The sequence below is a fragment of the Sebastes umbrosus genome, chromosome 1 (assembly GCF_015220745.1).
Source record: "Sebastes umbrosus isolate fSebUmb1 chromosome 1, fSebUmb1.pri, whole genome shotgun sequence".
Classification (NCBI taxonomy): Eukaryota; Metazoa; Chordata; class Actinopteri; order Perciformes; family Sebastidae; genus Sebastes; species Sebastes umbrosus.
Window position 1 is genome coordinate 36024184 of NC_051269.1, and position 25417 is coordinate 36049600.

General features: G+C 40.3%; 1 protein-coding gene and 3 non-coding genes across 5 annotated transcripts in view; 2 read left to right on the forward strand and 2 right to left on the reverse strand.

Moving 5' to 3' along the window:
* Positions 1-19320, forward strand: part of fgd5a (FYVE, RhoGEF and PH domain containing 5a) — a 47043-nt gene extending 27723 nt beyond the window's left edge. Inside the window, exons 8-21 of one of the 2 annotated variants that reach the window (XM_037778320.1) lie at positions 4020-4110; positions 4950-5000; positions 5221-5279; positions 6004-6075; positions 6239-6307; positions 10960-11043; positions 11245-11324; positions 11470-11566; positions 12425-12562; positions 13691-13793; positions 13875-14011; positions 15383-15511; positions 15854-16008; positions 17793-19320. In XM_037778320.1, the coding sequence (XP_037634248.1) occupies positions 4020-4110; positions 4950-5000; positions 5221-5279; positions 6004-6075; positions 6239-6307; positions 10960-11043; positions 11245-11324; positions 11470-11566; positions 12425-12562; positions 13691-13793; positions 13875-14011; positions 15383-15511; positions 15854-16008; positions 17793-17829 (1302 nt within the window). In that variant the 3' untranslated portion in view covers positions 17830-19320. The remainder of the gene's footprint in view (positions 1-4019; positions 4111-4949; positions 5001-5220; positions 5280-6003; positions 6076-6238; positions 6308-10959; positions 11044-11244; positions 11325-11469; positions 11567-12424; positions 12563-13690; positions 13794-13874; positions 14012-15382; positions 15512-15853; positions 16009-17792) is intronic. The other variant, XM_037778329.1, reaches the window with a different exon arrangement.
* On the reverse strand, positions 14298-14369 carry trnae-cuc. The gene has a single exon. It is a non-coding gene; the product is annotated as a tRNA-Glu (tRNA).
* trnaf-gaa lies at positions 14903-14975 on the forward strand. The gene has a single exon. It is a non-coding gene; the product is annotated as a tRNA-Phe (tRNA).
* On the reverse strand, positions 16095-16166 carry trnae-cuc. Its single transcript has one exon. It is a non-coding gene; the product is annotated as a tRNA-Glu (tRNA).
* Positions 19321-25417: the final 6097 nt, after the last annotated feature.

Below are 25417 nucleotides of genomic sequence, written 5' to 3' on the forward strand. Positions count from 1 at the left end.
AATCCTAAATACTTTATTGATCCCCGGGGGGGAAATTGGGGAAAAAGGAAAGGACTAGTGTGTAATATTTAGGGGGATTTATTGGCAGAAATGGAATATTATATTAATTAGTATGTTTTCTTTAGTGTATAATCACCTGAAAATAAGAATCATGTTTTTGTTACCTTAGAATGAGCCGTTTATATCTATAGGGAACGGGTCCTCTCCACAGAGTTTGCCATGTTGCAGCGCTATGTTTCTACAGTAGCCAAGAATGGCTTGAGCCAGAGTCGATAACGTTACTCGCTCCGGTCGCCGCCGCCGCTCTCTCTCTCTTGCTTCACCACTCACTTCCCTCATACACACACACTCTACGCAGTGGCTCTGCATGTTCCAAATGACCTACGCTGCTCTACAACAACTGGCTCTAGAGAGGGCCATTCGCGTTTTCGTAGCGGCCACCATAGCTCTCCTATTCGCTTGGCACACGGGAGAGGCTTCAGTTGGTTGCAACCTCATCGCTAGATGCCGCCAGATGCTACATACTGCTCCTTTTAATATACACATATTAGGAGAAATCTACAGACGCAAATAGACAAAATGTAGTAAAATTGAAATGTTGCATGTTTTCTTTCCACTAATCTAAAAGAAGACATGTTATGGAAGCAAAACAGTCCAAAATCTCAAAATTGACAAGTGCATGAAAAAGGATGTTTTGTTCACTGGGTGTTTCGCCTTAAACCTTAACCTCCCTCAACACGTCTCTTTCTTCTCCACCCTCCTGCTCCTCCGCTGCTACAAGCCGGCAGTATAAGTGGTAGTAATTTCATTGTGGATGTGGTGATGACAGTGATGAAGTAGCCACAGACCCTGATCAGATCACAGCTAGACCCTTACAGGCCTTAAAGCCTCCTCTCCACAACCAATCGCTTGTTTACCACACCATCCAGAAACATTGGCCGACACAGTGCAGTACGTGTGTCCTCTATGTGTGACTCGTTGTATCGGTGTCTGATCGTTTTGCAGGGGCATGTCCACACACAAATTGTGTGGATTTTGTGAAACTAGTTTTATTAAAAAAAAATCTCTTACCAGCCTGGATTTATATTCACGCCACGGCCTGTGTGTGTGTTTTCTCTTGTGCAAGAAGCCCAGGAGGAGAGGAGGAGGCGGCTGTGCAGCAGGTGGACGGAGAGCGATAGAGGGAGAGAGCAATGGAGTGAATTCCTTGTAAAGGCAGCTGGGCAATGAGGCAGACAGAAGCTAATTAGAGAAGCAGTCTCCTTTACAACTCCCCAATTAGATCAGTTGTGGGTGTGTATGTGTGTGCGTGTGTGCAGGAAACAAATCAGCTGGCCGTGACAGAGTCTGAAAGGTGTGTTTGTTTGTCCGTGCACGTGTGTGTGTATGTGTTTATCTCCCAGCACGAGGCATCACACACTCCCTCTTCTCTCCTCTTCCTCCTCCTCCTCCTCCTCCATCATTTGGCTCGCTCACCCAAACAAACCACACGCTAATTACCATCTCTGGAAAGCCACTTCCTCTGAACAAGTGTCAATTGGATGACAATTTACTAGCGACACTTGAGGAGAGAGGATGTTCTGAAGCCAATACGGTAATAATGGAGAGCTGGTTATTATTGTACTCGATGCATCGTGCAGTGAACGGGAGGAAAAGAGAGGAGGGAGAGAAACTCAAATAAGAGGTTGTTGCTGAGGACTGAAGTCAAAGGAGAAAAGGATGATGAGACAGAAAAAGTAGGGCTGTCAATCGATTCAAATATTTAATTGTGATTAATCGCAATTAAATCGCACATTTTTTGTCTGTTCGAAATTTATCTTAAAGGGAGATTCGTCAAGTATTTAATACTCTCATCAACATGGGAGTGGACAATTATGCTTCCTTTATGCAACTATATATATATTTATTATTGGAAATAAATTAATAACACAAAACAACGACAAATATTGTCCAGAAACCCTCACAGGTACTGCATTTAGCATAAAAAATATGCTCAAATCATAACATGGCAAACTGCAGCCCAACAGGCAACAACAGCTGTCAGTGTGTCAGTGTGCTGACTTGACTATGATTTACCCAAAACTACAGCAGAAAGAGGGCATGTCTGTAAAGGGGAGACTCGTGGGTACCCATAGAACCCATTTTCATTCACATATCTTGAGGTCAGAGGTCAAGGGACCCCTTTGAAAATGGTCATGACAGTTTTTCCTCACCATAATTTAGCGTACGTTTGGAGCGTTATTTAGCCTCCTTCACGACAAGCTCGACAAGCACGACACGGTTGGTACCAATGGATTCCTTAGGTTTTCTAGTTTCATATGATACCAGTATCTTCACTCTAGCTTTAAAACTGAGCCCGCTACAACCTCCAGAACATTGATTGCATTAAAACTAATTTGCGTTAACGCGTTAACTTTGACAGCCCTAAGAAAAAGAAATAGTAACAAAAGGAGGAAGTGAGTTTTTGTGAAGGCCTTTGCTCATTAAAAGAGGCATCAGCTCTCTGTTTTCCTGCACTCCAGATTGCGATAATGAAGACAAAGAGTGGTGTGTTTAACTCACATCCCATCCCTCCCCTTTACAGGCCAAATCACTGTTATCTCATCGCCAGCCCAAGGCCTCTGTGTGTGTGTCTGCTTGTGTGTGTGTCTGCTTGTGTGTGTCTGCTTGTGTGTGTCTGCTTGTGTGTGGAGGGGCGCATCATCAATAATATATTGCATGTGTTCATGAATGTGAGATGTGTGTGTCTGCGTGGGGTTCTTGTGTGTGTGCAGTGTAAATAAGATGAAGATGCTGTTTCCCGCAGGGTGCTATCTGTGCCTCTCTAATGAAGGATAGGACTTCATTGGATTAGAAAAGACTGTGTGTGTGTGTGTGTGTGTGTGTGTGTGTGTGTGTGTGTGTGTGTGTGTGTGTGCACACTCAGTCCCCCGCTGCTCCTCTACCGCTCAGGGCATAAATACCTGTCAGAGACAATTAGATCCTGATTGATTTTCTAAAGCTCTCTTTGATTGTGCCAATTTCTGTCCCCTTTCACCTGCAAATGACTTCTCCGAGAAGAAGAATGGGAGTTGTTCAGGGTTTTTTGTGTGCTGGAGAGATGCGTGAAGGTCAGCCGGTCCGATAGCGTCCCCATAGTCACTTGTGACCTTGACTCGCAGCATCGTGTTATAGAGGTTATACCTTCATAGAGCTGTGGGTTTCTGGGTTCCTTTGATGGGACATCCACATTGAGCAAGATTTTTATTTTGCTATAATTTTATTCAGCAGAAATGATCAAATATCAGTGGTGTATTGGTTAAACGATTCAATAACTGAACAATAATTGTCATATAGGATAAAATATGTGAAGTTAAAGGTCCCATATTGTAAAAAGTGAGATTGGCATGTCTGTTATAGTATAAAGCAGGTTTAAGTGATATATAAATACTGTTAAACTATCAAAACGCTCAATATACGGAGAAACACACACAGCCCGTATTCAGAAATTATGCGTTTGAAACAAGCCGTTAGGATTTCTGTCCATTTGTGATGTCACAAATATACAATATTTAGACCATTGCACGTTTTTAAACGTAAACATTCTAAATGTACCCCAGTTTATTTCCTGTTGCAGTGTATGTCAATGACATCAGCTGACAGGAAGTAAACATGGACCCAGACTGTTGCCTAGCAACGCAATTCCGTTGCAATTCCGTTGAAATGCACTAAAACGGAGCGTTTCAGACGGAGGGTAAATACAGGTATATTCAGGTAGAAAGTACGAGGAAAACTAATTTTTTTTTTAGCATTGCAGCATGTAAACGTGTTCTAGGGGAAACAAAATACAAGTATGAATCTGAAAATAAGCACTATATGGGACCTTTAAAAATTACTCAAACCGATAAATCGATTATCAAAAGAGTTGCCGATTAATTTAATAGTTGACAACTAATCGATTTATTATTGCAGCTCTATTTATAAGCCATGTAAAGCTGTGCTATCTGTATATTTACCTCGCTTTCTTTGTGTGTGTGCAGACAAAAAGCCCAGAGGAAGCTGAAGTCCCACTGAAACACCAGCTGCTGCAGGTTATAGTGAGAGTGCTTCAATATCGAATGCTACTCACAGGTAACACACAAACACAAGCACGTACACAGTAATCTTTAAAGCAAGCCCATGTCGTTTTTTGCTCAATAGTGGCCATTGAGGCCTATAGTAGTAATTATGGGATAATAGTAACTGCTGAAAGTTAATGTAGCACATGTAGAGAAGAGTCAGCCATATTATTATTAATTCAGAGCTTTGCTGCTGCTTTTAACCAGAACAAGAGAGAGAGAGAGAGAGAGAACATCAGCCCAGTTTTAGCTAACCTGCACCGGCTCCCAGTGTCTTTTATGGTTGATTTTAAAGTTGTTTAATTGTTTACAAGACTCTAATGGTTTGGGACTGGCCTACTCTACTAATGCATTGTTGTTTTTTCTAATCCTTCACGGCCTCTTAAGTTTTTTTAAATACCTACAAAATATCACACTAATAAGAAAATAGGCAGCTCAGCCTTTTTTAAACTATGCAACTATGGATTTCCCTACTGAAGGCTATAAGAGATGCAGCTCTGTGAACATTAACAATAGCCACCGTTATCTACTGTTCATGTACCAAAACAAGTAAGGCTGTAGCAGTTAAACCGCTGAGTTTTTTTTAGAGCAAGGGTGTGTTTTATTGCTCATGAATTCAAATTTTCATTGTAATATAATAATGTGTTATTTCTTCTTTTGAAAGCTACATAATCTCACTTTTAAATACACAAATGCTAGAGAAGAGTAGGCTATTAGCATTATGTCGTGGATTAGCTGTACTTTTACAGACAGTTAAAAAATTGTCACCATTATTGTCACCATTAGTAAGCGTTATATTGTATTTAAATAATATTTTCACGTTTTGACTATTTTTTTTTCTGTCTTCTCCAGATTACCTGAACAACCTTTCTCCTGATTCTAAAGAATACGAGGACACGCAAGGTAAAACCTGCAGAATATAACCAGATACTCATAACCAGAACCATAAATAGTGATGTTTCTTTCAGTAGTAAAAGACATACTGACACACATGCATGCACACTGCAGCTGCTCGACATGTATCAGGCCCTATTTGTTGAGTCACAGTCACTGAGTGTGTCTTTATTGAATTGGGTTGCACATAAATCTCCCTCTTTCTTTCTTTGCTCTGTTTGTGTTGCAGCTGCCTTGGTGATCGTGTCCGAGGTGGCAGATCAGGCCAATGACAATCTGAAACAGGGGGTGAGTTCACTCTGGATACACTTCATGTGTTTCACAACATTCAGACTGTTTAGCTCCCTGTTGAGTTTGATATATTCACAGCCCAGCGTGCCATTATTGAGACACCTCTTTATATTCCGCTTGGCAATGAAAGAGCAATTTTCGGCTGGAGATGGAGCGTGAAGACGTTAGACAGCTGAGGTCTTCCTGTGTATGAATCCCTCTTCTCTATAAATGACACGCTGGAGTGAAGGAGAGGTCTATATGCCTCTTTGGCGGCCGGCCTCCGCAGCTTGTTGATTAACGCAAGGGGCGAGGAAAGATGATGTCATCAGAAAGTCCCAGGTGTATCATTACAAAGGGAGCAGTGTGAGGGTGGACATGACTTACGCTCTCCCTCAAACATGAGCAGCTCATGGAGACAATTTACAAACCGTCTCCCCCTCGCTGGGCTCCTCGCCTCTCACTGTCAAGATCCCCCTGTGCCTCCCTTTGGCTCGTCTCCTGTTTATCACACTCGCCTTTTTTTTCCTCTTCTAAGCACATGCACCGACACACATGCACAGGCTGACAGACAGTGGAAACACAGGCTCTCTCTATCTCTGCTTACCCCCTCCTATTCAGTTTTCAGTATCACATCCCTTTCTGCCTCCCTCCCTTCCTTTCATTCACGAACAGGGACAGTCTCCTCTTCCGTCCATCACTGGTTAATCTCCCTCCATCTCTGCTCTCTCTGCTCCCTCAGGAGAACCTGCTGCGTCTGGTCCACATAGAGTACAGCGTTAAAGGCAAGAGGGACCTCCTGAAGCCCGGAAGGGTGAGCACCACCACTGTCTCACTCTCAAAACTACAGTTACACATTTGTTCTGTTATGACATCTGAAGAACAGTATTTGGAGGCCTTCTTGGGGTCTAAAACTTAGTTGACATATGCAGCAATTTGCAACTTTCATATGCTTTTTCTCTTGTTTCTTTTGGCAGATGTTTGTCAAAGAGGGCACACTCATGAAGGTCTCGAGGAAAAGCAGGCAGCCCCGACACCTGTTTCTGGTAATATGTCTATCTTCTTTCCATAGGCCTATCACTCTTAACATTTAGACACATTATTAGACTGTATTTGTTAGTGTTTAAGCCTTTAAATACCCTTTTTTACCCTTCCATAGTTTCAAAGTAATAGTTTGACATTTTCGGAAAATATGCTTATTGGCTCTCCTAGAGTTAGATGAGATACCACTCTCCTATCTGTCTGTTTAAAAAGAAACTACAGCCAACAGCCGACTTAGACTTTAATTTAAGAAGAAGAAAACTTTAATGTCCCCAACAGGGCAATTTATGGTACAGCACAGTAAACATAATATAGACACAACATAACACAGAACGACTGAGACATCTACAAAAGTCTATGATTATGATCTATCAATAAATAAGACATATATTGGGCGGCAGTAGCTTAGTCCGTGGGGACTTGGCTTGGGAACCGGAGGGTTGTTGGTTCACGTCCCCGCACGGACCAAGTATAGACTGTGAACTGGTAGCTGGAGAGGTGCCTTCAAATGGGGTCATGTTTACCGTTTTCATGAGAAGAGTCCATATGAACGCCCTCCTCTTGTGGTATTCACAACCTTGTAATGAACCACTTGCCAGCTTGCCAAATTGTTAGCTTCTGTGGTTTCTGGACTCCGACAGTAACGTTAAAATTACCGTTATTCAGCAGCGGATTTCTCAAGACTTGAACACCAAGCATAACGTGTACACGACTTCCCATGTTGTAAACACAAGCTCACGGGTTTAATTTGAAGGCAGCAAAAGTTCTGTGTTTGAACAATATTTGGATGTACACCATGAATTTGTAATAGTAAATAGTTGTTACATCAGTGTTACATATCAGTGATTGGATCTGGTGCACTACTGAAGAAAACACCTGCAGCCTTATTGTTGCGGCAATGGCGAAAACAAAGCTGGCGTGGTCTGTGAAAATAAGGGTGTAATGCTGGGTGGAGGTCGGTATGCGAGGTAGGTGAGGTTGGGAGGGGAGGGGGCACGAGGTCAAGGCTGTAAGACCTCCACTTGGCACCACACCCATCCAGAGAGGGCCTCCCTCTCCGCTCTTCTCCTCTCCTCTCCTCTCAGGACTTGTTTTCCAGGGCTCCACTTCCTTACAGGATGTTTGGTGTGGGTCACTGGATGCTGGCTTCCTGTGTATTGGGAGGGGACTGACAGCAAAGTGAAGGCCAGACACCCTGTAGAATGCAGGGAGGAGGAGGAGACGGAGGAGGGGGTGGTGGTGCTACACAAACACATAATGTGAAATAGAGAAGCCCACTCTATTGTTCCATGTGCAATCAGTGCTGTCTCATGTTCTGAATTATGCTTGAGCTACATATCCGTAGGAGTTGATTAAAATGACGTGAAGGTTTTAGGGCCGTCAAAGCAAGCGAAAATTTGTTTTAATGCTACAAATTTCTTTAACGTATTAACACATCTTTTGATTTTTACATCGTAGCAGAGCTAGAGTGACGACGCTGGCATCATGTGAAACTAGAAAAACCTAAGAAATCTATTGGTACCAACCATGTCATACCAGATTGTTGCAAAGGAGGTTAAATAATGCTCTAAACTTAAGCTAAATTTGAGTGAGGAAAAACTGGCATAGCTATTTTTGAAGAGGTCCCTTGACCTCTGACCTCAAGATATGTGAATGTAAATGGGTTCATGGGTACCCACGAGTCTCCCCTTTACAGACATGCCCACTTTATGATAATCACATTGGGGCAAGTCATAGTCAAGTCAGCACTCTGACACACTGACAGCTGTTTTAGCCTGTTGGGCTGCAGTTTGCCATGTTGTGATTTGAGCATATTTTTCATGCTAAATGAACCCTGTGAGGGTTTCTGGACAATATTTGTCATTGTTTTGTGTTGTTAATTGAATAAAATATTTAATTGCAATTAATTGCATGACTGTCCATATTTAATCGTGATTAATCGCAAATTAATCTCACAGTTTTCATCTGTTCAAAATGTACCTTAAAGGGAGATTTGTCAAGTATTTAATACTCTTATCAACATGGGAGTGGGCAAATATGCTGCTTTATGCAAATGTATGTATATATTTATTATTGGAAATCAATTAACAACACAAAACAATGACAAATATTGTCCAGAAACCCTCACAGGTACTGCATTTAGCATAACAAATATGCTCAAATCATAACATGGCAAACTCAAGCCCAACAGGCAACAACAGCTGTCAGTGTGATTAATTTGCGATTAAACACGATTAAATACGGACAATCATGCGATTAATCGCGATTAAATATTTTAACCGATTGACAGCCCTAGAAGATATGGATTTATATATCTTTTTTCTCTTTTCTATCATTCTCCAAGTCTCTATAAACAGGATTGCAGTTGAGCGATAGCTGAAAGGAGATGGTGGTTGATACTTGTAGGCTATTAGGGTTATATAGCCATTCGCTCCCTTGAAGTTGACGGTTTCAGTGGGTCAGCTGTTATTTATGGGCTCTTTAGGAAAGAGGATCCAGACAACAGTGAAGATGAAAGCCATCACTCACCTCAACGACGGAGAGAAGCTGTAGCCATGTCACAAGCTTGGGCTCAAAGAAGAAAGAGAAGCGAGGTTAAGGGATTATAAGGAGGATGGAGATGGAGGAAGAGAGGTATGAGTGAAAGAGGCAGGTGAATGAGGTGAAGGGTTAATGGATGAGATGTTGAAAAACTAAGGCCCAATTCCAATCCGGCCCGTACACCCTCTCCCTACCCACTTCCACTCAGTTTGCGCGTTTGCGTCGAGGGTCCGCCATATTTAATGCCATCCCAAACCAATTAGTGGGGAGTTATTTATTAGATACTTTATTGTCTCTTCAAATGTGCAATACTGACTTAACAATACAATAATTTTATGCAATATTAAGCTGTGCAATAATCAGGTTTACTCCGGCATTATTACTGCATTTATTCATACAGTATATTTAAACTAACATTCTTATTTATTTATACTATTCTTGCATTTTTACACAGTTAATGATGGATCCTATTTTCAGAATTATTATTAGCACTGCTGTTATACATATTTCTTATTTATATTTTCTTATGATTTCTCTATTTTTTTATTCATATATACAGTATATATTCTATAACAGCTGTCAATCGGTTAATCGCAAATTATTCGCGCATTTTTTGTCTGTTCAAAATGTACCTAAAAGGGAGATTTGTGAAGTATTTAATACTCTTATCAACATGGGAGTGGGCAAATATGCTTGCTTTATGCAAAGGTAATGTATATATTTATTATTGGAAATCAATTAACAACAGAAAACAATGACACATATTGTCCAGGAACCCTCACAGGTACTGCATTTAACCCATTTTCATTCAAATATCTTGAGTTTAGAGGTCAAGGGACAAACTGTGAAAATGGCCATGACAGTTTTTCCTTGCCAAAATTTAGCACAAGTTTATAGCGTTATTTAGCCTCCTTCTCAACAAAGTAGTATGACATGGTTGGTACCAATGGATTCCTACGGTTTTCTAGTTTCATATGATGCAGGTATCATCACTCTAAACTTTAAAACGGAGCCTGCTACAACCTCCAAAAGATCGATTGTTTTAATGTTAATGCGTTAAAACAATTTTGCGTTGACACATTATTATTGCGTTAACTTTGACAGCCTTAATTTCTATTCTAGATTGGGAGCAAAACGTAACTCAATTGCCCCCCGGGGATCAGTAAAGTATTTGTGGCCGCTGTATTGATACCCTACGCGTTAAAGAAGGGTGCTTCATTGAGCTGTGAGTGTGACTACAAACAGAGTTCACTCCACTGCGGAGTGGGAGGATGTCGGGGCCAGATTGGAATTGGGCCTAAATGTCTTAGGTGCCCAGGGGTCAAGTAGGTACATGTTGTGTCTCATCTGGGAAAGTCGTTTGTGAAGTCTGTTAACTTGGCACTCGGTTGGGTTTCTGTGGAAGGAATCTATGAGTGAATGAGCGGCGCAGGGTGGAGCAGACGAACTGCTGCGGTGGCTGCAGCCCAGAGGTCGCGGGCAGGGCTCGGGCTTTGGCTATCACGCTCTGTTTTGTCTCCAGCCAGTCAAGCCAGCGAACCCGTTAGCTGCGGCTGTTTGTGTTGTTGTTGTGGTGAAGGTGGCCGGTTCCACCCAGTCCTGGTTCTCAGCGTATGCTGGGAGTGCTGGGGGGGAGGCCTGGAGCCCAGAGTTGGGTGGAGAATTCCTGGATGCTGCCTTTACGGCCCCAGCGGATGTTTAGAGCACACATTAGGTGTGACCAATGATGTCACCTCTTTTGTCTGGGAAGGAATGAAATGCCTCTCATAACACAATGGACTTCTCAGTGTGTTCAGGGGATCACAATACTTTTGTTTGGTCAGACAAGCAAATAAACACTTTTAATGCCTTATTTTGTCGTGTGCATACATGGGAATTTTGTTGCGCAGACGTGTGTGAACGCTGCGAAAGGAAACATGATCTATAAGGAACCCAGAAAGTTGCTTTCAATAAAGAAAGAATAAACAAAGAGGTGTGTACTAAAATTGTATTTCCTCTCAAGGTAACACCACCACCTTGTGGTAATTATGGGTTATTACATCCTGAATAGCTGGGAATTGAAGTCTCATTTTTATAACCAAGTAAAATCTAACATAATATTCTTCTTCTTTATCAGATGAACGATATAATGCTGTACACCTACCCTCAGCAGGATGGAAAATACAGGCTTAAGAACACACTATCTCTGTCTGGGATGAAGGTACAGTACATTTTCACATCTCTGACAATCTCAGTGTTACACCAAAATCTGTGACCATGGAAATCTGTGACTGCAGAGAGCTAGCAACACATAAGGTCACCTTTTCTGACGACTGTCGTTACAGATTTCGGTGTAACACTCAGCTCAACTTCATCTATGTTTTTTTGGCTCAACTGTGATGTGTTTTTGCCCCTCACACAGGTGAGCAAACCACTCCTAGACAACGTGCTGAACTGTCTTAAGATTGAGGTGTCTGACATCACTATTACACTCTCAGCCAGGTGAGCATCTGACCGCCAAAACCTTGAAATTAATGTTGTTTATGACTGAAATGCCCATACCTCTCCTGTTAGACTCCTGTAGTTCAATAGATGTTATCTCTTTCAGAAGTATCAGGTGTGATTGTTTGTCTGTTTCTGTCTTCAGTTCAGTTGGAGAGCGGGAGGACTGGTTCCACACATTGAGTCGAGCCATAGCGGACCATGCAGCAGGACTCTGTACGTTTGGTGGACCCTGCAGTGAGGTAAGATAAGTAAAGAAATACTGTTTGATGAAGCTAAAGCTATTTTATAATTGCAAAAATCTGTTATATTCCTTTAACTGGGAGTATTAGAGTAATTTGATTTGTTTTAGTCAAGTCAAGTCTTTTTATTTATATAGCACAGTTTAAAAACAACCCGTGGTTGACCAAAGTGCTTTACACAGTAAAAAGGAAAAAGGCAGAAATTGACAAATGACACAATGACAAAGACACATATTGACATATCTAACACACATTGAAAGCCAGAGAAAATACTTGGGTTTTCAGCCTGGATTTGAAACATTCGATGGTGGGAGCTGATCTATCATATAGATGGAGGCAATTCCACAATTTCACCTTTACACCTCGAACGACTATCTGGGATGGAAAGCAGCAGTTTATCGCTCAGTGTTCTAGGAGGACAGTGGGGATGTAAAAGGTCACTGAGATACACTGGAGTTAGCCCGTTCAAAGCTTTCAAAGCGAAAAGCAAACTATTGTAGTCAACTACAACGTGCGGCCGTATTTTGCATCAGCTGCAGGCATGTCATAGTTGTCTGACTGACTCCGAGATATCATGCGTTGCAATAATCCAGGCGAGAAGAAATAAAAGCATGGATTATTGTCTCAAAATCTCCAAAAGAGAACTTGTCCTTGACCTTCCATAAAACTCTTAGAAGCTAAAAAGATGACTTAAAAACAGCATTTATTAGTTTATCAAATTCAAAATAAAATGCCAAGATTCTTAGTGTAGGGTTTGACATAACCAGAGAATGGTTCTACATTTTACATACAGTGACATCAGCTTATAAAATCTCAACATCATTCTCACCTCATCTAATACATTGTATGTGCCCACAGGCCCGTGAGAAGTTGTGGATGGCGCTGGGCGAGGCTGCTCCTGTACTGGTGCCAGTTTCTCATGCGATGATGTGCATGAACTGCACCTCTGACTTCAGCCTTACGCTGAGACGACATCACTGCAACGCCTGCGGCAAGGTCAGATACACAGAACTGCAAAAACTACTTTGACTTATTTGTGATCAGTTTTTTACTACAGTTTTGTTTCACATTCTGAATTTCTACAGTGAATAAAATATAGCTTACTAGGAGATATTGGGTTTGTGGGTCCTGCCCCAGGAAAATTTGAAGGGTTTTCACTTAAAATTATGCAATTTCACATAATTTTGGACCGTTATTATTACTATGGAAAACGACCAAAAAGTTTAAAGACAAAACTTTATATAACTGAATATTTATTTTATTATTTACACTTATCACAGCCTTCGTTTAAACATTAAATCTGGTAACACTTAATTTTACAGGTCTGCAAATTTCATAGTAATTAGGTGATAATTAGCAAGTAACCTATTTGAATTTTTTCAGGCACAAATCTCACCATTGTGTGACTTATTGTCTACACAAATGTAACCTGGTAGCTAATGTAATGATTCAGGGAGTTTTTTAAGAAATTTCAAAGAAGTTGTTTGCTAATTATCATCTATTTACCAGCAGACATGGAAATAAAGCATCAATTAACTTTGTATTCCTGGAAATGTATTAAATAAATTACCAGCTAGTGGGGAAATAGCGGAATATAATTATTAATTCATATTTATAATAAAGTAATTTCGATCAATTTTGAGGTAAATATTGGGGTCATTTGGCAGTAATTCCAAAGAAATTTCAAATAGGTTACTTGCTAATTATCACCTAATAACTATGAAATTTGTGGACCTGTAAAAGGAAGTATTACCTTAAATTCATATGGAAATGTTTCCCCTGTAAATTCATCATCTGTAAATCAAAACAGCAGATTCAGAAACAGTGCACTAATTATTTTACAAAAAGGACGTGAACATTGGACCGATAAATTACAGCAGCCTCGTTCTCACTCAAAATGTGGTGAATACCGGACCACCTTGAGCACTGTCTGTATGCATCCAATAAACCCATTATCCTTGGTTCATCATTTAATCTCCATAAATGATTGTATAAAAGAGTTATAATGTATTTCACCAAGCAAGTGACATGCTTTAAATAGACTTAAATTTCTTTAATGTATTTTGATCATTCTATGAGAGTATTTATTGGTTGTAAATCTTTGTCTTGTGTCTCTCCGAGCAGGTGGTGTGCCGAGCTTGTTCCAGGAACAGATACCCACTGAAGTACCTCAAAGACAGAGTGGCCAAAGTGTGTAACCACTGCTATGCCGAGCTCAGGAAAAGAGGTGAATCTTAGCAAAATGATCTTGGTGTGTTTCTTCCTCTTTGATATGTTATTAACTGTATGTGTGTTTGTGTGTGCGTAGGTGGCAGCGTGTCGGGTGCGTGCGGTAACTCCAGCCCTCGGACTCACCGGGCCAGCCGTCCCCTCTCTGCCGTCTTCCAGAGCCTGCAGCCCCCGAGTTTGTGGAAGAGCAGGAAGAGCACTTCCCCTTTCAACCAGGTGGACTACAGTTATATCTGCACCTCTTTTTCATTTCAAACATACTTTTTAAAGCCTCAAAATATGACATTTTATGAGCCCAATTTTGAGCACAGTGTATCCCACACTAATCTCACTAACCATATTGGTCATGATAGTCCTTTAGGTGGGTCTGGTGAGACTCGATTTGGCTTTAGTGTTTTGTTTGAATGAAATCGTGCTCATTTTCAACATGTAATTGCCTACTGTAGTACTATATGTCTGAGGTCGTTAATCAAACAGCCTCTATTAAGTAAGTAAAGTTATGTTCCCTGACCGGGAATCGAACCCGGGCCGCGGCGGTGAGAGCGCCGAATCCTAACCACTAGACCACCAGGGACCATGTGTGACCATGTGTCAAGCTTGTGTACTGGAATGTGTGGCATGTATGACACCTGATACACTGCAAATGCTGTTGTGTGTAATGCAAAACGGCTTCCAGTAGGGTTCACTCTCTGCCTCTCTACCCTTCATTCATATCTTCAGGGTTTGGACAAAATAACAGGAATGTAATGCAAATTTGATTTGTTACCTCCGCCAAGGAGGCCTAGGAAGGAGGTCATGTTTTCACCGTTGTTGATTTGTTGATTTGTTGGTTTGTCCGTTTAGAGGATTACTCCAAAAGTCCGTGATGGATTTGAATTACATTTTTTGGAGGGGTGGGGTGTGGCACAATGAACAAGCCATTAGATTTTGGTGGTGATCCGGGTCATGATCCGGCTTCGGGTGGGGGTGCAGCGATGTACAGCTCATCTCAACATAAACAAAAACACATGTGGATGATGATAGCGACTAGATGAAACCTGCCTCGGCGGAGGTCTGCGCTCTCCGAGTGCACTCGTAGTTATTGTTATTGTCAATATTGTTGAACAGGCCGAAATAGCTCAGTTGGGAGAGCGTTAGACTGAAGATCTAAAGGTCCCTGGTTCGATCCCGGGTTTCGGCAGTCAGGTGTGACTTTTGGGGCGGCAGTAGCTCAGTCCGTAGGAACTTGGCTTGGGAACCGGAGGGTTTCGTACGGACTGTGGACTGGTAGCTGGAGAAGTGCCAATTCACATCCTGGGCACCCATGAGCAAGGCACCGACCTCCTAAAACTGCTCCCGGTCGCTATATACAGTAGTAGCTGCCCACTGCTCCTAATGGGAGCAGGGATGGGTTAAATGTGCGGAGGACAAAAACAATGTGTGACAATAAAAGTTGATTTTCATATTTTTTTTTTACATTCACATTTAAATGTACATTGGTGAAACTGTCAGAAAAACTGGAGATGGTAATTTAGTTGTTTGTCCCTTTATCTGTGTATCTGCATTAATGTAGTTTATGTGTCTCTAATGTGTCATGTGTTTCACCAGGTGTCGCTTACTGTGGAAGGATCCACCATGAGTGGCAGCCTGCAGCGCCGGAAGAAGAGCAAGAGGAAGTGGAAGCGGCTCTGGTTCCTCCTCAAAGACAAGGTGCTCTACACCTTCACGGCCCGTGAGGTGAGGGGGCACAGAGTCTCCCACACCAGCCCCAAAAAACACTCGTACACTCCCTCGATCACAGAGGCTTTTCCTCACAACCTTTGTCTATCCTGTTTTCTTCTTCACATCTGGCCAATGCAGGACAGAACTATTTAACACTCACGTTTCCACTGTTCAACCTTTCCTCCTGGGCAGAACACTTCATGGGACTAATGAAGGGACTCTCTGTGCTCTTTCTCTGTTTCTTTTGTTCTCCTTGAAGCATGACATTCTCGTTATTCGCATACTGCTGCAGACAGCAACGATTGTTGTTTTTAACTTGTGTGCCTGTGTTTGATGTCTTCACTATGGTTCCTTCAGGATAAAGTGGCTTCAGAGAGTGTACCTCTGCAGGGCTTCACCGTCAAGCTGACCGAGAGGCCGGAGGGAGAGGAAAGCAGCAACGTGTTTCATCTCTACCACAAGAAAACCCTGTACTACACCTTCAGGGCCGACGATCCACACACCGCGCGCAGGTAGTTAGCGCTGCTGTTTATATAGATGTGACCAGAGATATGGCTTTTGTTTCTGTATTGGAGCTGAAGTGTCTATTAAAATTGAGTTCTCTGACCGGGAATCGAACCCGGGCCGCGGCGGTGAGAGCGCCGAATCCTAACCACTAGACCACCAGGGAGCTGTGTGGTATGTTTAGGAGACAGCCGGTCAGCTTGAACTGCATTCCTGTGTATACAGCTCTGTGCCTCCATAGTGCACTTTCCTCTCACTCCCATATGACCTGTATATCTTATGAAATGTCCCGGTCAGTATCTATCTGGGACCTCACTCAAGACTGTTTGTTTACTAACGGCTGAAATATTGATATCAGTACCAGGCTCAAAAATACATTTGAGCCTGGTACTGATATTTACTATAATTTACAGTACATCATTTTATATAGCAGTTTTCAAAGTAGAAGTTATAACGTACTTGACAGGAGGAAGAAAAAAGCAAAAAAGGAGATAAAAGAGAGAGAGGACAAAATATAAACCATGAAAAAGAAGTGCACAAACCACAAAACATAACATTTTAAAATCAAGAAAAAGAAAATAGGTTTTACGATCCTTTTTAAAGATGTGCACTCATTTATTGGTAATATAGTATTTTTAAACTGATGGTCATCTACAGGCGACTACAGATGAAAGTTTCTGGCTAACTCTGGCGTATTTTCAGAAATGTTATTAATATGCACTGTTCCTGTCAAATAAAATAATAAAATTAACTAAATCTGATTGAAGCACTGAGAACAACTTTGTGTAACAAAGTGTATTAGTTAGTTTAATAGTGCTTTTAATACTGTGTAGCAATTTTAACAATTTAGTATTGCATTTCCATAAATCTTTAGAGGTCAAGATATCCCGACCTCTAAACCTGGTATGGCTATGGTACGCCTTGGTACAGGTCAAGCTCCACAAACACTGGATTCTTCATTTCCCATCATGCAACCAGCAGTATCTTTTTGTGAGACCCTCCGTGCATGGTAAAGCAGGGACTAGTAAAGTGACTGTCTTGTAAAATCAGTGGAATGCCCCTTTAAGACATCAAGACCTTGAGGAACTCCAGAGAAAAAGCCATGCTGTGATTTGGTATCAAAAACTTTTGACATTTGGAGATTTCTGCAAGAATTACATTTTTCAGCGATTGGATGGCGAGCGCTTCTGTTCTGGAAACTTCTCAGAAACCCATCCATCCTCTGAATGCTCTAGGTCTCTAGTTTGTGGCTGTAAAGTGTCATGAGGCTGTGATTATCCTAGAGGTCACCACAGGTCATTTTATACAGTGAGGTCAAATTAAATAAAATGGTCTCACTACAGTGAAATGGCTACTGTGGGGACTAACATCATCACACATGAATATAATTGGGCTCATTGGATCCACAAGAGTCTCAGCTTTACAGTGATACACAATTTATGTAAATACAAGACTGTTTATGGACCCCAGTATGCAGAAATATTCAAACACATCATTTTTAGAATAGGCGAAACTAACCTATTTATACTGCATTGTTTTTGACCCAAACTGCATGTGATTGTCATAAAGTGGGAATGTCTGTAAAGGGGAGACTTGTGGGTACCCATAGAACCCATTTTCATTTACATATCTTGAAGTCAGAGGTCAAGGGACCCCTTTGAAAATGGCCTTGCCAATTTTTCCTCACTAAAATATAGCCCAACTTTGGAGCGTTATTTAGCTTCCTTCCCCAACATGGGGTTAAGTGTTCCATGAACGACTGTTAAAGGGTTTCATGTTTCTTGTGTTTCAGATGGGTCAACGCCATGGAGGAGGCTACCGTTTTATAACACCTGCTCAGTTCAATGAACACGTCCTGCTGTCTGTGACAACATAGCTACCTGCTGCTTCTCAACTCAGACCATCAGTGAGAATTCATCACATCTGACCTGTTTGTGGAATATCATGTGAAATTTAATCACCTAGACAAGGCTGCCATCCAGTGGTAGGAAGGTCAAACTGGGGGATGACGCTGTGTGGAAAGGAGAAGTGGAAACCTCTTGTTGGATCTAACATAATGAAACCTCCATGGTTCCCCCTTTGTGCTGATTCAACCGAGTTCACAGGAGCCTTCACTTTTTATGGATACATCAAATACGTCATCCAAAAGAACATTTAATTCCCTCTGTTTCACCTTTTTACAACAACCATCTCACCAAAAAAAGTTCTCCAAGCTGTATTTTGGTATCTTTTACCTGACGTTCCACTGGATTATTATTAAACCACTCTTTCGGGTTCTGCAGGAGAGCGTCACATCCTTCATTTTTTATACGTGAGACAGTTACATCCTGTGATGGGTATAACATCACGAGTTGCTCCATAGTCGTATTCGCAGCTAGTAAAAATGGAAAATATTGGTCACCGATTTAGAGAGATATTCTGAATATATATTGTGAGATATACACTGAAGTGAATTATAGGATTTGTTTGTATAGAAATGGTGTTACATGATGTTCTGAGTGGGAGGTCGTTAATCATCCCGGTGTGTGTGTACATTATATTTCTTGTGGAGTTTTACTATGATATTGAAAGCTATGGAATGACCCTCAGCATGACAACCACTCAACAGTATTTCTAAGGATGAACACTTTCAAAGATACTTTGCATTTGAATCTGTAGGTTTTAAAAAATATACGTCAAGTGCCAATATCTTCCGGTTGAATGCAGTGCAATTTGCAATTGATGATGAATGTGCCTGAAATGAAATTGTACTCCTTGTTCGTCTTTATATGATCAAAGTACTGTATTACTGTCATGTCTCCAGAAGAGACCGCTTTTTATCTACTCTTATATACCTTCTAGTATTTTTTTTTAACAGTTCGGTTACAGTCCAGTACCATAAGAATATACTATTGTGCCATTTTTATTAATGTTTTTTTTTCATGCTGTATATTCACTGCTGGATTAAATCACACTTAATGGAAACGGCTGGAACAGAAAAAAAGCCATCGTCATACTACCTATAAACTGCAAGCGTTAAGAGTCATCTGAAGTAGTGTGACACTGGACTCTTCTCTACTGTTACTAACATCCATAGTTTCTCTTAAATAACCTACCTAAAGGCAGAATGCAGCTGTACTACTTTCACCCGTCAAACCACATTATTTCTACAGCACACATTTCTTCTTCATCAAGTACTGTTCAGCTTTTCTACCTGTTTCTTATGTGCCATACCTACAGTATAGCGTTATTATTATTATGGATTGTACCTCTTGCATATAGTTCATTGTAAATGTTTATGTATATAGATACATATAAAAATAAACGCCTTTAAAACTTAAGGTGCTTTCACAGTGCTGTGCTGCCTGATCTTACATATGAAGCTGTTTCTTTATTATAAGTTACACAAATATTGAGTGGACACAATAACATGAACACCTGTACAATGATACAATGAATTACTACCCTTGTGTAATGCAATGTTCCTTTTTTTGCTGGGAATATGTGCAACTGTGGTTCAGAGGTAGAGCAGGTCGCCCACCAATCAGTAGGCCGATGGTTCGATCCCCGGCTCCTCCAATACCATAATCCTTGAGCGAGATACCGTACCCCAAATTGCTCCTGAAGGCTGTGCCATCGGTGTGTGAATGAGTATTTAGATTAGATCCTGATAAGCAGGTTGGCACCTTGCATGGCAGCCTCTACCATCAGTGTATGAATGTGTGTGTCAATGGGTGACATAGCACATTGAGTGGTTGGAAGACTAGAAAGGGAGCTATATAAATGCAAGCCCAATACGTCAGAACAGCTCATTTGTACGGTAAATTTAAAGGGGACAAATCATTTTACACCAGTGAAAAAAAAACAACTTACAAATTAACAGGAATTACAATTAAAATGTAAATCTTTTTAATGCAGCAACAAATTGGTCAAAACTTAAACAGGAATTAAAATTCCAGTCTATAGTATATAAATCTGGAGTGCTGCTGTAGGAGCCATTTTAGTTGGTTTTGTTAAAGAACTACAAGGCAGTTTTAAATGACACAATCACCGCCCGTCCGTCATCATCTAGAAACAGAGACAGGTGCGTGACATGAGGACGCCGAGAGGAAATTGTTTTTCAGCCGCTCACAAGCAGTTTTCGCTTTACTTTTTTGATGTTGAACTATAAGGCCTACGTTTTTGAATACATTGATGCATGTATCAAACTAGAGTTTCTTTATTTTGTTACGTTACAAGCGTAACACTCTGCACATTTGCACACACACCACTCATTCATTCATTCATTCATTCTCCTGCTGCAACCCAAACCAAACCTTCAATCAAGCCAACTCAAAAAGTAAGTGATGCATAATTATAAGTTATTGTGGATATTATTGAAGCGTGTTGGAATCAATCTGTCCCTATAGGCGTCCAGTGAGTTTAACTAGCGTGAACTAAACTGTGAAATAAGACAACCCAGTCAGTGTTTTGTGCGCTGCCTCACTCAGAGCAGACTGGGGTTTTTCAGGAGGAGGGTTTAAAGAGACACGCGCTAAAATTAAGCAGTTCAGACAGAGGGTGAAGACAGGTATATTCAGACCAGAGGTCGACCGCTAGTGGATTTTTAAAGGCCGATATAATAACAATAGTTTGGAGCAGGAAAAAGCTGATACCTTCTTTACTTCTGCAGCAACCTAGTCAGCTACTTTTTAAGAAGAATTTAATAATTCGTAAAAAAATAAGTGTGATTTGGTGGATTTCATTATTGGAAAATTTTCTATTTATTTGCAATGAGCGATATGCTATTCTGTGGCTTACACCGACCAGGATTACTTCTGTTGCACATCTCGTACGTTGTTAAATGCCACTCTTCTAAACCATTAATGTTCGTGCATCTTCAATGAATGGATGGTTACGTAGCTGGATTATTTGGAAGAGAGAACGCCAAATTGGTAAACAAGTTCAAGTAACAGTGAATGATTTCTTTTCCGTCTTGTATCTGGGACAAAGAGCTGATACGTTGTATTATATGTTTGAAGGATAACTTTTTTTCTCCCCCTATACCTTCACTTTGTGTACGGCCACTATCAGAGCCCAGTTCCACCAATAACGATAGTTTGTAAAACGTCCTATCGGCGTTGATTAATCTGCCAAACTAATTAATCAGTCTACCTCTTATTCAAACAGACAGTAGGAGAAAAAATAAAGTGTTTTTTAGAACATTAAAGCATTTTAACGTGTTCGTAGAAACCCCAAATACAACCTGAAAATGAGCATGATATGGCCCCTTTAAGGCCGTATTTTGTACATACACGATTGCATTTTATCATAAGTTTCTCATATTATTCCGTCTTTCTACTCAACCCCTATATCTACATGTATATTAAAATACTATTCAATTCAGAACCAAAATACTGCACACTCACTGTAGCCACATACAGTAGTTCAGTCAATGGTCTTGCACAATCTCAGGAGCTATAATTACAGTATGAGCTTCATAAAACCAGTACTTATTGAAGGGTTGATGCTATGCATTGTGTTTGTTTGTACAGCTGTTGGTGCTGCTCTTATCCCCTGTAAGTGATAAATACTGGAATGCTGCTGAAATAAGTACATACTGTACCTGTGTGTGTCCTTTGTTTGTGGCATTGGCAAACAGTTTAGTTAAGTTTCTCTTTCATCCAGCAGAGCGCAGCAGCACATCAGGCCAAACAGATCTCAGAGCTCCTCCTGCATATTCCTGTTTGTCCACTAGTAAGATTCATGGTGTTGGGGATGTTTGAGTTTACAATGAAGATGAATAAGAGGCAAATACAATACTCACATTTTCACATACTAGTGAATGATATGTCCTAAAAGTTCAGGCAGCTTTGTGTTTTCATCATTAATGGAAAACGAAACTTGAAGTATCAGTCTTGTCTTGAAAACATGTATTGCTTTAGACAACAAGAAGAGAGAGAAGGAAAGAGTGCAAAGCTATTATATGTGAAGTAGTGTGACGTGTATCATATACCAGGCGGCCCCTTTATGCTGCAGATATATACAGTCTTTCTACACACACACACACACAGTAGTGGAAGAACTACTCAGATCGTTGGCTTGAGTAGTAGTAGCACTACTACCGTGTAAAAATACTCTGTTACAAGTGAAAGTCCTGCATTCAAAATCTAACTTAGGTAAAAGTACAAAAGTATTTGCATTACTACTTAATACTTAAAGTACCAAAAGTAAAAGTACTCATTATACAGATACATTTCAGACTCTCTCTATATATATATTCATATATAGAGTCTGAAATATGCTGGTAAAGGTGGGGCTGATTTTAACTATATATACTATGGGTTGCCTTACTCCTTAATATTACATCATAATTTATTTGTTGATTATGTTTTATATTTTGCATTGATAACCTGAATCTGCAAAGTAACTAGTAACTAAAGCTGTCAAACAAATGTAGTGTAGTAAAAAGTGAAATATTTTCCTCCAAAATGTAGTAGAGTAGAAGTAAGTAGCATGAAATGGAAATACTCAAGTAAAGTACAAGCACCTGAAAATACAGTACTTGAGTACATGTACTTGGCTACATTCCACCAACGCACACACAGATACATAAGAACAAATGTCAAGTGATTTTATCGTCATAATGCTTTTACGTTTAGCCTGTGAATAACGTTGGAGATTGTGGGGATTGCATTTCAAGGTGTAATATCGCTGCAGATTGTGTTTAAGATCCAACCAATACTCTATTTGACAGATGTTAATTCTAAATTAAACATCTGTTAAGGAAAAGAATGGTGAAACTTTACAGCAGTAATTCCATGAGTGAGAGTAAACTAACCGTCCAAGCCAAACCTCTGAAGTTTTAATCTAATATTTCAATTGACATAGGAGGAAATGTGTCGAAGCAGTTTACAAGACTTCTGTATTTTTCTTACTGTGATGTCCTGAGGTTTCACAGTTGTCAGCACCTTTATGTATTATCGCAAAGGTCTGTGATTCTCCCACTAAAAACAAGAAATACTGTATTTGTCAAGTCATTTATACGTCACACTGGATCAGAATTCAACTGCACTGATTGACCCAAGGGAGGCCCGCTAACTTTAGGTCAAATTAAGGTGGCATATTTGTACTGCCCAAAAGGGATTACACATCATTACTGGGAATTGTTGCCTTGTTGCTGATGTAAATTGGCCAAATATAAAACATTCCCATCCACTGCTAGAGACCATAATGAGCCTTTCTTTTCTCTTTTCCCAGCCCCATGCAGCCAGACTGCTGGGTAATACAAGCCATCCCAGATAAGTTAATTAGTTATACCAAAGAGTTCCACCAAGCCAAAAGTCAGACGGCGATGGGCCGCGACCAGGAAAGCAGTGCTGGCATAAATATTTAACGACAAAGAAACAGCACAAAACATTTGGGCCTATTTCTTTTTTCAACGTCTGCAATATTAATGAGCGAGTTAACCAGAGCAGGCCCGATGTGACAGCTTACTGAAGAAAAGAAAGAAGAGGTGGCTTTAATTTATCGGCCAGTGCAGCTCCTTTGATAATTCAATTTGATTTGCTCATTAATAATTTTATAAAGGCTGTCTATACAGATAATAAGGAAGGGAAGGGGACACTGTTACTGGATGGATCAAGACCAAAAGATCGTTTCCCATTAGATGAGTTAAGATGAAGTGACTGCACGTCAGTCAGAAAGTAGGCAGAACAGAAAAAAGGAAGATTGGGGTTGCTCTAGATATGTGATCCCAGGAGCGTCAGTGACCCAATACTTACTTGAAGTATAAAGAGAAAGAGAGAAGTGAGAAAGGCATTGTAAGCATGGGAAAGTTGTACGTTCCCTTCAACCACCTGAAAGTTAAAAACACCTCGTTCCATTTCTCGTCGTTGAGCATGAACTCAGTCACATGGTCTATCGCACATGCAAACATTTCCCTTCAGTAGCCAGCTAGGGAACCAGAGACGCAGACAGTGAACGTTTGATTCAATAACCTTCAATTTCTGTAGTCGAGGCAAATTGTAAGAAAAGGAACCTCTAAAAATAGTAAAAGGACAGCTTCTCCTTGTACACACTCAGTTTCTCCTTGTACAGAAATTCAAGATAAGAGTGTCTGTATTGCATTTGCAAAGCTCCAAACTATGCAGGCAAACAGGTTCAGAATCAAACAGAGAAAACTTATAAATCAATATGAAAAGATGGTGTGAGATTTAATTCAAGATCAGACAGTGATACTGACTGTATGCTGGAATAATGAGTACACAACACCAACGTATACCAACTTTCCATGCTGTAATCTCAAAATAATTTTCCAGTAGCTCTAGACACACCTGACCAAACTTTGAAGTAAGGGTTTTTTTTTTGAAGAGGAAGTTTTCCATGTGATTGCGTCTAAAGCTCCTATTCATGTTATGTTAGTTAGACAATAGAGGATAAGTATGAATGACAGCATAACATAAGCAGCTGAGTACACTAATGGACACAACAGGATGTACCGAAGCCGTGCATGCTGATATTCCAGCTCAGTGTTTTATATATCTGCTGTCTGTGGTGGAACATTTCAACCGGAGACAATACAAACACTTGTAGATGTTCTTTTGTCACGTTGACAGTGTATAAAAGAGGAAAGTCAGCTGCTTTTAGAGAGAAAACCCACCAACTTTTTTCCTTAAGGGACCATTTTCCCATCATCGTGTAAACTGATGACCCCTGACTAAGTGACATATTTTATGGATATTGCATAATATATTCAATGTATAACAATAACAGTACAGAACGCCTGATAACTGTACAATTAATCCAAATAGTGAACGCAAGAACTGCAGGAAGTTTGTGTAAAATGAGTGATTTGGATGAATTTTGAGCAGATTATTTCCTGTAAATATTTAATCAGAGAGGAGTTTTCCTGTTATTTTTTAGGAACTATAATAATATAATTTATATTTTTATATTTTTTAAAAATCATACATATATAATAGGCTTCTTTTTTTGACAAATTCAGTGTTTTCTTCTCCCTGACACTTGGTCATTGTTCTATCAGCTCTTTGGTTGTTATAACTGCCTTCTTTTCTAGTGCAGGACGAGGTTGTTTAGCAGAGAGGGAAGACTGTGAATATAACTTGTGTTCAGGTCTTCATCGTGTCCTTATCCTGTTTGTATCTTAAATAATAATCCAAACTTTAAAAATAACAATTTCATTTAGTTTTCTTCACAGGTATGGATTAAATGCTGAGATATAGGCCAACTGTATATGTTTTTCAGGGCTGTCAATCGATTCAAATATTGAATCGCGATTAATCGCAAATGAATCACACATTTTTTTATCTGTTCTAAATGTACCTTAAAGGTAGATTTGTCTAGTATTTAATACTCTTATCAACATGGGAGTGGACAAATATGCTTGCTTTATGCAAATGTATGTATATATTTATTACTGGAAATCAATTAACAACA